This window comes from Onychomys torridus, chromosome 16 (assembly GCF_903995425.1).
Source record: "Onychomys torridus chromosome 16, mOncTor1.1, whole genome shotgun sequence".
NCBI classification, from domain to species: Eukaryota; Metazoa; Chordata; class Mammalia; order Rodentia; family Cricetidae; genus Onychomys; species Onychomys torridus.
Window position 1 is genome coordinate 41,753,967 of NC_050458.1, and position 17,035 is coordinate 41,771,001.

A 17,035-nucleotide genomic window follows, 5' to 3' on the forward strand; every position below is an offset into this window, starting at 1 on the left:
TGGAAAAGGCAGAAGCGTGCCACTGTGCACCAAAAAGGACCTCCTGCCTTCTCCACAGACTATATGCTGTTCTCCGAGGTGCTCATGCAGCGACCTGTGCGCCTGGGCCAGCTGTGGGGTTCCCACCTGATGACCCGTGAGGAGGCGGTCTACATGCAGGACATGGCTCGTGAACACTTTGAAGGCATCATGGAAGTGCTCAAGGCACTGCCCCGGCCCATGTTACTCGTGCTACGAAACATCAACACGGTGCGCGCCATCAACTCCACACTGGGCACCCCTGTGGACCGCTACTTCATCATGGCCAAGAGGTTAGTGACCCAAGGGGAAGCCTGGAGGTGGTGCTGCAGACTGGCAGGCTGATGTGTGTATCTGACGCAGTGCTGTTTCGGGTTGGAGCCGCCTGGTGGGTGCAGCGTACCATGGCATTTACAGCAGCAGCCTCTTACGCCATATCAAGGTCATCTGGGAGGCATTCAAGTTTGAGGTGGCCCTGAGGTGAGTTAACATGGGGGCTGGATGGGTGGCTGGCCAGGATCTGCTCCCCATCAACTTATGACCCTTTACCCTGCCCCTCTAGGCTGGAGACCCTTGCCATGCGGCTCACGGCCCTCCTGTTGCGTGTTCTGGCCCGCCTGGGTTTTGCCCCCAAGGCTGAGGAGGTCTCCCAGTACCTGGAGATGTAGGTCTCTGAGCCAGAATGACTGACTACATGGCTGCCAGGGGTCAGCAGAGCTTCCAGCCTGGGCACACTGAGCAGGCCCAGTGCCAGATACTTTTCAACCCAGGGCTGGAATGGGGAATACACTATGGGGCTCTTAAACACAATGACCACACACTCATCTGAAAGAAATCGTTTTTCTTTTTATACAAAATGGGTAGAGATAAGTGTACAGTGGCAGGGTGGCATCACAGGATCAGAAGTGAGCGGTGACACGGTCTGTCTCCAGCAAGTCATCCAGGATCTGTGGGATGATGGATGGGGAGGTAAAGATGTGGGTGGGTAGGGCAGGTGAGGCAAATGGGCTAGGGTGAGAGGTGGTACTCACAATGTCAGGTGTGGTACCGATCTTCTTGGCTAGCTCACTGCGCTCCATAGTGCTAAGGTACAGGTAGCGGTTTAGCAGCTCTCCATCAAGGACGTTGCGCACAGCATTCTGTAGGATGCGCCGGTCCACATGCAGCATTCTGTGGTGGTGGACATAAGAGGGTCAGAGCACACCGGGGTGCAGGGACAGGCCAGGGAAGGGGCACACTCACCGGAAGGCACGGGGGTTGAGGCCAGCATGGTGGGGCAGCATGGTTGTCAGTGCATTCTGCAGCATCAGCAACCGTCGGTAGGTCTTCTCTTGCATGGGCAGCAGGAGCCCGATGCCACCATCCAGCGTGGCTGAGGAGATGCCGTGTGAGCCAGGCTGCCCCCTCCTCCCCGTCCCGGCCCCCCCGTCCCGGCCCCCCGTCCTGGCACCCCACCCCAGCACTCACCAAACCAGGTGATGTGCTTGTTCTCCCACACGACTGACTTCTTGCTGGGCCCCTCAGCAGCACCACGGCACGGGGTCCTCCAGAATGTGTTCACGTGGGCACCCACATGGAAGTCTGCTCGGCGCAGCAGGCGCATGCCCCCGAAACTCTCTTTGGCTGGGGGCAGGAACTCGGGTCATGGCCTGCTCACTGCCTGGTACCCAGCCCAGGAAGAGGTCAGAGAGGAAACACTCACCTTCTGGCAGATACATATACACCATGAGATTGCGATCTCGGTCAGACACTGATGAACAGAGACCAGAGTCAGCCTCAGCTGCACCCCTCCCACCCCGCTAGTGCAGCCTCCCAAGGAGCCACATGCTACATGCTCACCTAAGAAGCCCAGCTGGGCATTGTCCACCATGAAATCCACACTGTACACCTCCAAAGGCTTGGCATCCTGGGGAAGGGAGAGGACAGCATGAAAGCAGGCACTGGACTGGTGCCCACCTGCACATCTGTCCCTATGAGTACCCGGGACACCAGGCTCAGCGTCTTGCTCTCCTCCTGGTAACGCAGCAGTGAGATGCTCTTCATGACATCTGCTGCCAGGATGAAGTTCTTGACACTGATCATCTGGTGGATGTATAGCTGGGTGTCAATGAAGGCCATGCCCGTCAGCTCGCTGGCCCGCAGGCTCCACAGGAAGATCTGAAGGGCAAGAGATGGTGAATGGGGCAGCTGTGGCCGGCAGAACAGCTGCTCCAGGAGGGGAGGGAAGGACAGGAATCACCTTTTGGCCAATGGCTGACACCAGGTGGCCATTGCAGTGGCACAGTGCAGTCACGGGCCCCTTCTGCTCCTTCTCATACAGGACCTTGAACTTGTTCTTGGTCAGGGGCTGCCCAGGCTCAGGCACCACTTCAATCACGTCCATGATCAGGATCTGGAAGGGCAAGGGAATGTGTGGAGATGGCAGAGATGGACTGCTGGGGGCTGCCTGCCCCCCACCCAAAGGCCCTTACCCGCCCACGGCACGTGACTTCCTCCCCCTGCATGAGGCAGGTCCCAGCAGCCACATAGCCCTTCAGGCCTGAAACAGTCTCCTCACTGCGTAGTGACACTGTCTTCATGCACGTGACATGCTCCCATTCCTCTAGCTCGATCCTGCATGAAGCCAGGCTTTTGTCAGCACTTGCCACCTCCAAGCTGCCAGCAGAGCAGCCCCTGGCAGATCCAGCCTCACCTGGCATTGGGAATGGCCTCCCAGCTGACAGGGGAGATGAGCTGGATGGAGAAGGCTTCTTGCTGGGGGTGGATGTATCTGTCATCTGTTGAGACAAGGGAAGTGAGTCGCCTTGTAGACAGTGTACAGCCAAGTTCTGCCCCACCCTACCCTCAAGTGCTGCATACCTCTCTCAATGGCCTCAAATTCCTTTTCCTCACCAGTCATCCGTGGGATTCGAGTGCAGGGTGTGTTGGTGCTGGTGGCCACAGCATACACCTGGGGTGTTAGAGGGTGTCACATGACAAGAGGCCAGGCTCAGAAGGTGCCTGGGGGATGTGGGACAGGGACAAACCTTGGACTCTACATGGTAGGCCACATAGTGGGCTGTGCAGCGCAGTGGGATCTTCCTGACAGGCCACGGAGCATCATAGGACAGGTAGGCAGGCAGGACGCTGATCCTCAGTTCACCCTAGGGGTGCAGTAGGCAGCAAAGTCAGTTTGGTCTGGGGTGGAACCTAGGCCTCCCAACAAAATGTTCTCTACTCTGTGGTATGGGATACCAGGACTGCTGTGTTGGGTAGTTGCCTGGAGAGGCTAAAGCTCTGTCTAGGCTCCTTTCATGTTGGTGGACAGTAGTACAGGGCATGGGAAGGCCAGGGCCAGAGGACAGACACCCCAGGGACTGGACACAACAGTAATCCCAACAAATAAATAGACAAAGGAGCCAATGTCCATGACCCAGGCCACCCTTCACCAGCGGTTCTGTGTTACCAGCCCCTGGAAAGCACCTGCCATCGGCCTCAGAGGCATGTGCTTGCCACCAAGCCATACAGCAACTAAGAGGGATAAATGGAACAGCCAGCTCAGCCTGGCTCTTCGACAAAGTCTGAGGCTATACCAGCGCAGTGATTTCCAGGCTGTACCTCAAGTGCAGGATGGTGACCTCACTGGTCTCCCCTCCACACCCCAACTGTCTCATCCTTAGTCTTCCCAGGATAAGCCCAGAGTAGTTGAATTCCTTGGCCCTACCAGTTTCCACTATCTTGGCCCTCTGCTCCCACAGATACTGGCCTAGGGCAGTATCAGTGGCCCTGGAGGGAACTAGGCTAAGCCTCCCTACCTGTCTGTTGAAGTACAGGAAGCCACGGGGGCAGTTCACATTGTGGAATGGAGCAAAGGAGTCAATGGGGCCATCAATGCCCATGGGATGCAGACGCAGGGCTCCACGGCCAGTCACCAGGAGCCAGTGAGGCGAGGGTCCACAGATGAAAACCTGGAGGCAGGCACTTTTGAGTAAACTGAGAGTGAGGCTCCATCCTCCCAATCCTGACAAGCCACTTGCCTACCCCCGAATAGCCATAAATGTCCTCGAAGGAGCGGAAGCGTGCCACACGACCCCGGACTCCGGATCCCTCCTCAGCACCGCAGCCTTCCGCCTTCTTCTTAGATGGCTTTGGCTTCTTTTCACGGAAGTTGATGTTGTGGGGGACCTGGCAGAGGCCACAGTAAGTGCTAGGTCCTCCAGACCCTGCTGATCTGGCCTTCCAATCTACCCCATGCCCAAACAGGGTCCAGCCACTGGCACCTTCTTGAAGCGGACTTTGAGATTCCCCTGGCCGAGCTGCGAGTCGTGGGGGAAGGCTTCATAGATAAGCAACTCCTGGTCCACATGTACCTGGGGATCCAAGCAGGGATAGCTTAGCTAAGTGGGGGGCATGGGGATGGGGCAGGGCCTTGCAGGGGCGGTGGTAAGAAGGAACTTACCAGCAGGTAGGGCCTGCTTTGCCGGCTTCCCAAGGCAACCAGCAACACCTCCTTGACCAAAGGCAGCTCCCCCTGGCGTGTGGCCTCCTCCTTCCGGACTTCCCCTTGTGTGGTGGGCTGTCCAAAAGAGCTGTCCACCAGGACCCGCTGTCCCACAGGGAAGTTCTTAACCAGGAACACCAGCCGCCAGTCTGGGAGCTGGTAGATCTGGAGGGAGGGCAGTGGTTAGGAGCGGGAGCAAAGGCTACTATGCCGGGATACTGTAGTTGTGCGATGCACCCACCTCCATGGTGCCATTCTCCCGCACCAGCAGGCACCAGTGGGTGGGGTCCACCCTGAAGGGTGCAGGGTCACGGTCAGCAGGGGGCTGGTTGCTCCTGCGGGCCTCCTCTTTGCTGGGACTGAAGAGGGAGCCCGAGTCTCCATACAGCATCTCTTCCTCATCATCCACTGTGGGGCTGGGAACCAGTAGATAGGTACGTCACAGCATGCCATGGGAACACTGGCACCTCACATACCAGCCCCTACGCACCTTGTTTCCGAGCCCAGACCTTCAGCCTCTGAGCCACTTCGGCCCCCCAGTTCGTCACGGGCCCCACCCAGGCGGCTCTCAGTGGTGAACATGCCACTGACATCACGGTACAGGCAGAGTGCAATCACCTTAGACTGCTGTAGGAAATGGGACAGGGTTCAGACAAGGGCAGGGGGCAGACAGGGGGAAGACAAGAGCATCAAGGGTAGAGGGCCTACATGATGCAGTGGAGGCTTGTGTAGTGCCAGGCGGTGGTGGCGGCCACCATATGAATCACTCTTGAGCAGGAACATGGTTACGTGGCCCTCAGCACTCATGATGACCACATAGGGATCAGCCACAGCACACTGCACGATGGGAGCACCCAGGTCCACAGGGATGAAGTGCAGTTGATTCACTGTGGACACAAGGTCGTTAGGGTGAGGTGGCAAGTCCATACCACCTCAAGACCCATTCACACAGACCTGCCCACCTACCTCCTTCCAATAAGCGAATGCCCAGCGGTGAGACTTGGACAATATAGCGATTGTCCCCAATGTTTCCAGCGAAGACTGTGGGGCCCTGTGTGGCAAAGCCACTGGTGTCCAGCTCCATGATCTCCTGGCCAGTCTGTAGGATCTATGGCGACAGTGGTGAGTGGTGCTCTTCCCCAGGGGACCCTGTCCCTAGTCCCAAACTTGACTTTTTTTTTTTTTTTTTTTTTTTTTTACCATGGTCGAGTCTTCCCGGCTAAGAATAAGGAAGCCATGTCTTCGCCCATCCTCCTCTGTTTTGGGGGCAGTAGGCTCCTGCTCTGTGCTCTCTGCTTTGGGTGTTTCTTCCTGCGAGGGCAACAGAGGGGCAGAGCAGGGGCCACAGTCTAGCAAGGGCAGTGTGTAACTGTGACCATCTGGACCCCAGTGTCCCCAGGAGCTGCACAATCCCCTGCCCCAACCCCCTGGTCTCCTTCTCAGCCCAGTTTCTACCTCCTCCTTCCGCACAGGAGCGATGACCGTCCACATATCATAGCAGCCAGGAAGTTCAAAGGTTGTTACCACCTGGGGCCGGATACTCTTCTGGAATAAAGATGGGGTGGGATTGAGTGCTCAGCTAAGTCGTACCAGGAGTTTTCCCGCCCCCACCTCACATACCTGCAACACTGACAGGGCCCCATTTTTCCCGTAGCCGGAGCAAACCACAATCTCCAGGTCTGGCTCAGGACTGTTCTGGAACTAGAGAGGAGGGTAAGGATACAGCTTTCCATCTCACCTCTAGGCTCTATACCATAGTCCCAGCCCCTTGGGTACCTCTTCAGAGAGGAAGGCAGGCTCGCCCACAGCAGCGTTGGCACAGGGTCCAATGTTGAGCATGCTGTCACACACCTGTGGGCACAGCAATGGTCAGGTAGGGTAAAGGAGGTGGATATCCACTGCCTTCCCCAGTCTTACCTCAAAAGAGTAGGTGGCCAGCTGTGTGCCTGACTGGGCCTCGCTGCCATATACTTCAATTTCATCCACCTCATCCTGTGGCACCGTCTTGCCTCCTGCAGCAGACAGAGTCCAGCTGAGTCCAAGCATGGCCTCTGGCCCTCCCCTGCTCATCCCAGTCCAACCTCTCACCTGTCCAGCCCACTGTAGGGTCCACTCGCTTCTTCTTAGAGGGAGGCTCTTCCTGTGAGGCATGAGGAATGAGTGAGTAACCCTGAGGCTGTCCCGCACATGGGGGCCATGGAAGGACAGGCCCAGGGACGCCACATTGTGAGCGCTTACCTTGTCAGCAGCCTCACGGACAGAGCTGGCCGGGGGCTCCTGCAGCTTCTCCGTGTACTTGAGGAGGAGGGAGTTGCCCAGGCGCGAGCCTAAGAACAGGTATCCAGGCTCCATTGTGACCATCTGAGGGAGAGGTGTGAGTAAGCATACAACCAGCCCTGACCCAGGACACCCCCAACCCTGCCCCTACTCACACTGGTGGTAAGGACACTAGCGGCTGCCTTGTCAAAGTGGAAGGCTCGCACACTGCGCATGCCGTCAGTGATGAGGGTCAGCACGTAACTGTGAGGAAAGGGAAGGGCATTGAGTGGGCAAGGGACACCGAGGCACGAGAAGGCGAGCAGGTGGGCATCCCAGAGGTCAGGGTTCATAGGCTGTGGGCTTACATCTCGCCTCCCTTGAGGGAGATGACCATCTTGTCGTAAGAGATGAAGGCTGCCTGCGCACAGTCCAGGGTGATCCGTACGCCCTCTTGGGTACCTACGGGGTACATGGTGATCAGGCAAACCGGATGTCTTGCCTGAACGTCACAGCCCACTCTGCCCACAGCACACCCACTCACGTAACGGGAAAGCAGTGGTGCCCGCGGTGAGACTATTGAGGGCCACGCCGTACGGGGGGACGCTCTGGTTCAGGTACAGCAGAGAATTGACGGCGAAGACCACTACCCCACCTGGAGGTGGACAACACCACTGTAACGAAGCTCACTGCCGCCCCCGTCCCCACTGCCGTTCAACACAGCCACTCCCTCACCTATGGGCTTGGGCACAGCCAGGGCCTGGGTACAGTCAAAAGGCAAGCTGGTGAGGGACCAGATGACCGGATGGACTTTCTGTGTGATGTTCAGCGAGATAGCCACAATGGAGCACGTGTCCTGCCTCACAGCCACCCGCCTAGAGCAGCAGGTAGGTCATCCAGAGGCAGTCACATTGCTCCCAAGGCCAGTGACCCAGTCACCCCCCCATACCCCTCTCTATAGCCCTGCCTGGGCAAGACCTCTGGGGGCCGCAGCAGAGGACCCCAGCCTCACCCGGGCCAGGTCTGGTTGGGTTCAAACAAGATCAGCAGGGTGGGCTCATAGTAGCCGTGGAGGAACTGCAGGTCGATGATGTTGAGCAGCTTCTCATCCAGAGCCCGCACGTCGATGATGTAGCTGGGCAGGAAGCTGGACCTCTGCCTACAGACCAAAGGTGTCAGCAGGAGGAAGTGATAGAGCAGAAAGCTCAGGGCTCTTGGGCGCTCAAAACCACAGCCACCCCGGCTTGGTACTCACCCTTCGCCCATGAGTCCCTCATGCTCCTCAGCCAGGCTCTCTCTGCGGAAAGGCAGAACTACCAGCCTTGTGCCGTAGATGAGCATGGCTGCACAGCGCCCGTCAGGGTCCACCCGCACACGAGGTGTGTGCACATTCTGCACAAAGCCATCCTGGGGGCAGAGGGGGACATCAGATGGGCTACAGAAGATCTGAGGGACCTCCTGGGGCAGCAGGAGAAAAGTGTTAGAAATTGCTAGGCTCAGCCTAGGCACTCTTGGGCTTGGCTTACCCGAAGTTCAGGCTCTTCAAAGTAGTGTAGAGACAGGGTCTTCAGGTCATGGGTGCCTGGGTCATACTCCACCACTGACAACTAAAGGCAAGAGGTCAGAACTGTGGCCCGTTCAATACCAACCCTGATAACACCGACAGACCCCAGCCCAGCACTGCTCCCTACAGCACAGCACTGTGCCCAGGACCTCCTGCCAGACCCATACCGCTCACCTTAGCATCTTTGAAACTGAGAAGCAAGGCATCACGTTTGGCGCCTGCAAGCTGCACGCTGGCCATGGACATGACGTTGCCAAAGAAGGAGAAGGAGGCTACCAGCTCTAGTTTCTCTCTATGGGCCTTCCCCTCTGGAGTAGAGGTCAACAAGTCAGGCCTAGGTCCTGTTCCCAGGCCACCCATACACACCCCACCCAGGTGCAGGGCCAGAGTGGCTGTCCACACTTACCTGTGCTCCCGTCATTCTTGGTCAAAGCCTGGAAGGGAAAAGGGGGCAGTTAAGGAACCACACACCAGGTAGACCTATCTCATCCATGAACACAGTCATCCGAAGGACAGGAAAGTCCACTCAGGGCTGGCCTCGGCCATCAGCAAGCTCTACTTTGCAAGGTCAGTGTATAAACCAGGTGATCCCAGGCAAACTTACATTCACATATCCTAACCCTATCCACAGGGCTCCTCACTGGAAAGCTACACTTCTGGCTTTCCTGGAAGCCCACCCCTATGCTGCACACAGTCATTCTCTACAGTCTCAAACTTGCTCAGCTGTGCACCCATAGGCTTATACCTGAGACCAAGCAGCTCAGTGCCAGCTGCAGGTCCAGCATACGTACCACAAGACAGAGTCAAGGGATACTAGAACCAAGAGGTAACAGGCATGGTAGCACATACCTGTGATCCCAGGAGGTCAAGACAGGAGGATTCTAAGTTCCTGTCCAGCCTGAGTTACATGGCAAGACCTCCCTCCCTTAAAAATAACAACAATAAGGCAGAAATGAGGCCTTGAGCGTTCCTGGAACTCCAGGTGCCAGCTGTGCTGGACTGGGTGTCCCCACAACACACAGCTACATAATCTAGATTCACAGGAACAGACTCAAGACAGACAGACAGACAGACACACACACACACACACACACACACACACACACACACACACACACACAACACATTTCAGCCGGGTGGTGGTGGTGCACACCTTTGATCCCAGCACTCAGGAGGCAGAGCCAGGAGAATCTCTGTGAGTTCAAGGCCAGCCTGGGCTACACAGTGAGTTCCAGGAAAGGCGCAAAGCTACACAGAGAAACCCTATCTTGGAAAGAAAAAAAAGACACATTTCCCTTTAAACGTACTGAGGGCTGCTCTGAAGGACAGGCTGTGGGAGCAAGGACATCATGTCCTCCTGGAAACCTAAGTTCTAGAAAGATGCCTGATTAATCTTAGGCCATAAGCTGCCAGGATAGGCACACAGAACAGAACAGAAGAATGGACAGATCACAGCCCAGCCTGCCCCTTCTGTATTTATCCAAACCTGACCACAGTGTGTCTTGACACACTGTGCCTATCTAGCTTAGGTAGCCTGTCTCAAATCAGTGACTGGACTGAGCCCTCCATCACTTCCACTCCCTGCCACTTTGCACTTCAGTCTGTGGGACAAGAGAAGCCATACTGTTCTGCTAGGGCCAGAAGACGAGGAACTGGTATTGGTAGCTGCAGCTTTTGTTTCAAGGATCTATCTTTAGAAAGTACCCCAATCATTAAAAATGTAAACACTCAGCCCGGCATGGTGATGTATGTACCCTTTTAATTCCAGCACTCAGGAGGCAGAGACAGGGGGATCTCTGTGAGTTCAATGCCATCATGGTCTACAGAGTGAGTTCTAGGACAGCCAGGGTGCTATTCCCCACCACACCAAAAAGCAAACAATTCTGTTAATTCCCAGTGTACAGTTATGCTACTTTCTCCCTCACCTTTAAAACCCTTTCTCTTGCTGGGCGGCGGTGGCGCACGCCTTTGATCCCAGCATTCAGGAGACAGAGCCAGGTGGATCTCTGTGAGTTCAAGACCAGCCTGGTCTACAGAGCAAGACCCAAGAAAAGGCGCAAAGCTACACAGAGAAACCCTGTCTCAACCCCCCCCCCCCCAAAAAAAAAACCCTTTCTCTTGACCTGAGTGCCTTTTTTTTAGACAGTTTCTCTGCTGTGTAGCTTTGGAGCCTGTCCTGGATCTCACTCTGTAGGCCACCACCCAGCCTGAGTTCCATTCTTCCTCTCCCCCCCCCCCCCCCGCCCCACCCCTGAGTTCCATTCCCCCCCCCCCAGTTCCATTCTTAACACTCATATCAGGCAGCTTACAACCACCTCTAATTCCAGCTCCTGGAGATCCGATTTCTCTGCCCTCTGTGGGCACTTACACTTATGTGCACATACTGACACACAGACAAACAGACAATTAGAAATAAAAACAAGGACTAGAATGATGGCTCAGAGGTTGAACACACTGGCTGCTCTTCTAGAGGATCTGGATTCGATTCCCAGCACCCACGTGGCAGCTCACAACCATCTGTAAGGACAATCACTAGTGGTGCAGACACTCAGATACATAATAATAATAATAATAATAATAATAATAATAATAATAAAAAAATTATTTAACAAGTAAAAACTAAGCTTTTAATCCCAGCACTTCGGCAGAGGCAGAGGCAGAGGCAGAGGCAGGCAGATCTCTGTGAGTTTGAGGCCAGCCTGGTCTACTCCAGAGTGAGTTCCAGGACAGCCAGGGCTGTTACACAGAGAAACTCTGTCTTGAAAGAACAAACCAAACCAAACACCAAAAAAAACCAGGTAAAATTAAAATGAATCCCTAAAACCCTTGCTCTCTCCCAGTTACTGCTCCATTTCTTTGCTGTCTCGTTGTTGTTGTTGTTGTTTGTTTTTTGAGACAGGGTTTCTCTGTATATAGTTTTGGTGCCTTTCCTGGATTTCACTCTGTAGACCCGCCTGGCCCTGCCTCCCGAGTGCTGGGATTAAAGGCGTGTGCCACTGCGGCCCGGTTCTTTGCAGTATTTTGGATAGGTCTTCTTCCAGCCAGCTGATTCCCTGCTACCAATTCTCCTCCACAGGCCTCAACCATACTCACTGGTACCCCATAGCCCTCTGTCATAATCACCTAAGGCTAAGAGCACAGAACCAGTGCAGGACCCTCTTCCAACTCGTTACTCTCCCAGCCAGGATTTCTGAGTGGCTCTCTACTCCTGGCCACCATGGAATAGAATAGCAACGTGACCCCTGTAACTGCTAAGACCAAATCCGGACCTGTTGTCCACAACCCTGAAAAAATCTTGGCATTACTCTCAGTTCCTGAAAAAATCTTGGCATTACTCTCAGTTCCTCTCAAACACCACATCTATCCATCCTAAATCTGACGGCTTCCCATCACCTCATAGCTACCCTGGTCAGGCCACCATTAAGTCTTGCCTAATAGCCACTTCCTGATGAGTCTCCTGGGACAGCTGTCAAACCTACCTTGGGTAAGATCATTCTTTTTTGTTTGTTTTTTCGAGACAAGGTTTCTCTGCGTAGCTTTGAGCCTTTTCTGGAACTCGCTCTGTAGTGGTCTCATAGAGATCCATCCGCCTGGCTCTGCCTCCCGAGTGCTGGGATTAAAGGTGTGCGCCACCACCGCCCAGCTGTAAGATCATTTCTTTGCCAAAATTCCCTGCTTGGAGAGTGTGGCATGGAGCCCCACCCTGTTACTTCTTACCTGCTCTCCCCACCTTTAGCCTCTATCACAGAAACAGTTTTGCTGGAAATTACTTTGTCTCATTCACATATACTTCTCTACACCTCATTGTCTATTTAAATCACATCTACAGGTCTGCTGCCTTAACGACACTGCATCTCCCTGTCTATATGTGCCTGCCATTCCCTGGAGGGTATACTCCACAGAGCAGGCTTCTCCCCAGAAGTCCTATACAGCAGACTCTAATAAGTGTCTGAGAAAGCCAGGCAGCGGCAGTGCACACCTTTAATCCCAGCACTTGGGAGGCAGATGCAGGTAGACTTCTGAATTTAGTCTACAGAATGAGTTCCAGGGCAGCCACAGCTAGACAGAGAAACCCTGTCTTGGGGGAAGAAAAAAACAACAACATTGGCCCTCTCTCATAGTACCTCTGGTTTTGCCAGCTCATGATTCTGCCTGGAACACCTCCCCTATCAGCAGAGGTATATGCTGCACCTTGGCTAAGATGCAGCCTCTTTAGGGGCTGCAGTGATGGCTTAGTCATCAAAAGCACTTGCTGCTCTTACAAAGGACCCATCTGGCACAACCATCCAAACACTGACCTCCATGGACACTAAGCATTCATGTGGTGCACATATACATAGGCAAAACACATAAAAATCAAATGAATAAACCTAATTTTTAAATTTCGAGGGGGAGCCAGGCGGTGGTGGCGCACGCCTTTAATCCCAGCACTCAGGAGGCAGAGGCAGGCGGATCTCTGTGAGTTCCAGACCAGCCTGGTCTACAGAGCAAGTTTCAGGAAAGGTGCAAAGCTACACCCCTGTCTTGAAAAACAAAACAAAACAAAATTTCAGGGGGAAAAAAAGGAAGAAGCTACCCTTCAGGCTTCATTTTTGCTTTGTTTGGTTGGTTTTCTTTTGAGACAGTCTCACTATGTTGCCCTGGCTGTCTTGGAACCAGTTTAGACTGGAACACCCAGAAATCTGTCTGCTTCTGCCTGAGATTGAAGGCATGCACTACCAAGATTCCACGGAAACTGCTTCTTTGCAAGAAGGCTTCCTGAACCACTTGCTGTCACTCCAGCATCCAAAACATCCCTATATCATATCTATTGATGGGTTTGTCCCACTTTACTACATCTACTGCCAGTAGTCGGTCCCCAAGCTACATTCAGCCTTGCTCCTTTAGGTAGAAGTGTTCTTCCCCCAACAAACCCGGTCAGTTTCAGAAAAGCTCTGGTTTGCAAGCACCCATCCTCCTTCACCGGGTCTCACTCCCGGAGACACTGCGGCAGTCTGTATATATTCATTTATATATACTAAAGGGTCATCTCCCTCAAGTGTCTGGTTCACTGCCATGTCCCTACTGCTAAGCACATGGAAGGTCTGTAACAATATGCTGGAAATCCCAAAGAACAAATAGGAGACCGTGGGCAGGGGCATTCCTGCAGGGTAGAATGAGGCCAAACAACGTGGTAGTGGAGAACCGGCTCTGGGGACAAGAGGCCTTAGGCAAAGCTAGGTTCCTGCTCTGGGGAACCTGCCGAGGTGACTGCGGTATACGGCCTCGGCATCTCTGCACCGGAGACACGGCTTACCTCGGCGTCGCGGTTCAGTCGGTACACATACAGCTGCGAGGTGCCGGCCACTACGAGGTTGCGCTCAGTGTTGTTGAAAAAGTTGCAGTACATGGCAAACTCCAGCCCGGTGGGCGGGTGTGCCTGCTTGTACACCGCGTACATCTTGCCGCCACTGTCACGCCGGAGCCGCCGACTCGGGGGACAGGGACGGCAGCGGACTCGGCCCGGCCGCGCGCGCAAACCCAGCCACCAGGTTCCGAGCTTCTGCGCCTGCGCTTCCCGCCCGGACCTGCCTTCTAGGAGGACCGACCTGGTAGTTGAGAAACAGGGTTCCGGACTACTTCGCCTATGCGCCTGCGCGCCGAGGCTGCCCTGCAACAGCGGCTTCTAGAGGCCTAGTTTGATAAGAACTGAAGATCCTGGTGCCGGAGCTGGAGGGCTCCGTCCGGAACGTCCCCTCCTTCCTACTCTACTCCCTCCAAGGTTTTCCTCATTGGCTAAATCTAGAACCTTGAAATCCTAGTGCTGGGATTAAAGGCGTGCGCCACCACTGATCGGCCCTAAGATCTTTTTTTAAAGTATTTTGCTGTTGTTGTTTTCTTTGTTTTTGAGTCATGGTCTCGCGATACAGAGCCCTGGCTGTCCTGGAACTCTGAAGACCCAGCTGGCCTCGAATTCACAGAGCTCTGCCTGCTTCTTCCTCCCAAGTGCTGGGTCTAAAGCTGCGCAGTCAAGTTGGCACATAATTTAAAAAATAAAATCTTAGCCGGATAATGGTGGCTGTAAATATAACTCTTTACCTATACTTCTGTAAGTAGCACGCCTTTAATCCCAGCACTCAAGAGGCAGAGGAAGGAGTATCTCTGAGTTCGAGTCCAGCCTGGTTTACTGAGTGAGTGCCAAGACAGCCAGGGCTACACAGAGAAATCCTGTCTCATAAACCAGAATAAAATACAACCTTACAACCCTAAACTGGGCGTTGGTGGCGCACGCCTTTAATCCCAGCACTCAAGAGGCAGAGCCAGGCAGATCTCTGTGAGTTCGAGGCTGAGGCTAACCTGGTCTACAGAGCGAGATCCAGAACAGGCACCAAAACTACACAGAGAAACCCTTTCTCAAAAAACAAAAAACAAAAAAACAAAAAAAACCCAAACAAACAAAAAAACAGGACGGGAGGTGGTGGCGCATGCCTTTAATCCCAGCACTCGGGAGGCAGAGCCAGGAGGATCTCTGAGAGTTGGAGGCCAGCCTGGGCTACCAAGTAAATTCCAAGGAAAGGCGCAAAGCTACACAGAGAAACCCTGTCTCGGGAAACAAACAAACAAACAAACAAACAAACAAAACCAACCAACCAAACCTTAAAAACAAGTCTTGAAGACCTCTCACATGGTACCTCACACTTGTAATCCTAGCACTCTCAAGGACTGTGTACATTTGAGATCAATCTGGTTACCTAGTGAGCCCCTGTGTTAAGTAGCTATTGAAACAATTCTCCAAATGGAAACATTCTGTTCTGGAGAGAGGTTGTTAGGACTCCAGAAGTAAACAGCAAATATAAGGTTCAAGGGTTCCTGAAACTCCCGGAGTGGACTTTCCAATAGCTGGAGCTCTAACGTGAGAGTGGTCATGCAGGCAGGGTGAGCTTTTTGTGTTTTCTGTTGGTTGGTTGGTTTGGTTGGCTTTTCAAGACCATGCTTCTAGCCGGCTAGAAGGCTGGCCAGGAACTCAGAGATCTGCCTGCATCTGACTCCCTAGCACTGGATTTAAAGACCAGGCCTGATGCTAGGTGAGCTTTTTGGTGATGCAGCTGCTTATGAATCTTCCTCATTCCTGTAAATATAACTTTTGTTTTTTTGAGAGAGGGTTTCTCTGTGTAGTTTTGGCTGGCCTCCAACCCAGAGATCCGCCTGGCTCTGCCTCCCGAGTACTGGGATTAAAGGTGTGCGCCACCACCGCCTGGCATAAATATAACTTTTTACCTTCTGTAAGTAGCCTCAATAAACTCATTAAACTAGTTTGCCAAGTTGAACTTTAGTGAAGTAATTTCTTGTCCTCTGCTATGATAGGCTATCTGGGGTAAAGATACATTTGTTCATATCTCCCCAGGAAGCCACACAACACCCTTTGTATCTTTTTTTTTTTTTTACTGAATAAATCTTTAATTTTTAAAAAAGATTAATTTATTTATTATGTATACAGAAGAGGGTGACAAATCTCATTACAGATGGTTGTGAGCCACCATGTGGTTGCTGGGAATTGAACTCAGGACCTCTGGAAGAGCAATTGGTGCTCTTAAACTCTGAACCATCTCTCCAGCCCCCTAAATCTTTAATTTTTAAAGAAAAATTAGCAACAGTAAAGTACACAGATTTTTTTTAGTATTTATTTATTTGTTTGTTTGTTTTTCTATTATCATCTTGATACAGTATAAATTCTTATTTTAATAGTGAAATGTTTCATTTAGACTTGCACAGTAATTGACCAAAACCAAAACTTATTATAAGCCACAGTCATCCTTGGGTCTCCCCTGCTATATAGCCTCCCTGGTTGTGTGGGTTGCAGTCTGATTGTTCTTTGCTTTATATCTAGTATCCACTTATGAGTGAGTATATACCATGTTTGTCCTTCTGGGTTTGGGTTACCTCACGCAGGATGATTTTTTTCTAGTTCTGTCCATTTACCTGCAAATTTCATGCTGTCATTGTTTTTCTCTGCTGAGTAGTACTCCATTGTGTATATGTACCACATTTTCTTAATCCATTCTTCAGTTGATGGGCATCTAGGTTGTTTCCAGGTTCTGGTTATTATAAATAGTGCTGCTATGAACATAGTTGAGCATGTATCCCTGTGGTGTGATTCCTTGAGTATATGCCCGAGAGTGGTATGGCTGGGTCTTGAGGTAGATTGATTCCCAATTTTCTGAGAAACCGCCATACTGATTTCCACAGTGGTTGTACAAGTTTGCATTCCCACGAACAGTGGAGAAGTGTTCTCTTTGCTCTGCATCCTCTCCAACATTGACTGTCATTAATGTTTTTTTTGTTGTTGTTTCAGAGATGAGGATCGAATCCAGGGCCTTGTGCTTGCTAAGCAAGTGCTCTACTACTGAGCTAAATCCCCAACCCCTGTATAGTGATATTTTATTTATATTGAAATGTGATTTTATTTGTATGTTAATAAAGTTGTCCTGAGGTCAGAGCAAGCCAGAGCAGCTGGGCGGTGGTGGTGCACGCCTTTAATCCCATGCCTTTAATCTGTCTTCTTGTCTTATTGACTTCGTCTTTTGCCCTACAAAAGCTTCCAGTTTCAAGAGGTCCCATTTATTAATTGTTGTGCTCAGTGTCTGTGCTACTGGTGTTATATTTAGAAAGTGATCTCCAGTGCCAATGCGTTCAAGAGTACTTCCTACTTTCTCTTCTATTAAGTTTAGTGTAAGAGA

The 17,035-nt window shown here is 52.5% G+C and overlaps 2 protein-coding genes across 3 annotated transcripts in view; one reads left to right on the forward strand and one right to left on the reverse strand.

The window, feature by feature from the left end:
- Adck5 (aarF domain containing kinase 5) overlaps nucleotides 1-849 on the forward strand; it is a 15,948-nt gene extending 15,099 nt beyond the window's left edge. Inside the window, exons 13-15 of the mRNA XM_036208517.1 lie at nucleotides 59-311; nucleotides 382-498; nucleotides 581-849. Of these exons, the coding sequence (XP_036064410.1) occupies nucleotides 59-311; nucleotides 382-498; nucleotides 581-686 (476 nt within the window). The 3' untranslated portion in view covers nucleotides 687-849. The remainder of the gene's footprint in view (nucleotides 1-58; nucleotides 312-381; nucleotides 499-580) is intronic.
- Cpsf1 (cleavage and polyadenylation specific factor 1) lies at nucleotides 845-13,865 on the reverse strand. Of its 2 annotated transcripts, none has more exons than XM_036208489.1 (37): nucleotides 13,615-13,865; nucleotides 8,725-8,752; nucleotides 8,493-8,626; nucleotides 8,281-8,361; nucleotides 8,010-8,161; nucleotides 7,767-7,913; nucleotides 7,490-7,629; nucleotides 7,299-7,409; nucleotides 7,123-7,216; nucleotides 6,931-7,018; nucleotides 6,737-6,859; nucleotides 6,587-6,638; nucleotides 6,416-6,510; nucleotides 6,275-6,349; nucleotides 6,119-6,199; nucleotides 5,954-6,043; nucleotides 5,699-5,809; nucleotides 5,465-5,606; nucleotides 5,207-5,385; nucleotides 4,989-5,125; nucleotides 4,740-4,914; nucleotides 4,457-4,663; nucleotides 4,278-4,367; nucleotides 4,039-4,182; nucleotides 3,813-3,965; nucleotides 3,045-3,161; nucleotides 2,878-2,968; nucleotides 2,711-2,795; nucleotides 2,490-2,631; nucleotides 2,258-2,410; nucleotides 1,999-2,175; nucleotides 1,858-1,924; nucleotides 1,721-1,768; nucleotides 1,486-1,641; nucleotides 1,261-1,390; nucleotides 1,050-1,188; nucleotides 845-965 (listed from the first exon to the last, which is right to left on the reverse strand). In XM_036208489.1, exons 1-37 carry the CDS (start codon nucleotides 13,756-13,758, stop codon nucleotides 918-920), a joined length of 4,326 nt encoding a protein of 1,441 aa, XP_036064382.1. In that variant the 5' UTR covers nucleotides 13,759-13,865; the 3' UTR covers nucleotides 845-917. The 2 variants fall into 2 exon arrangements, with proteins under 2 accessions (XP_036064382.1, XP_036064383.1); XM_036208490.1 differs by having other exon boundaries at nucleotides 4,989-5,122; nucleotides 13,615-13,853.
- Between the last annotated feature and the right edge of the window lie 3,170 nt (nucleotides 13,866-17,035).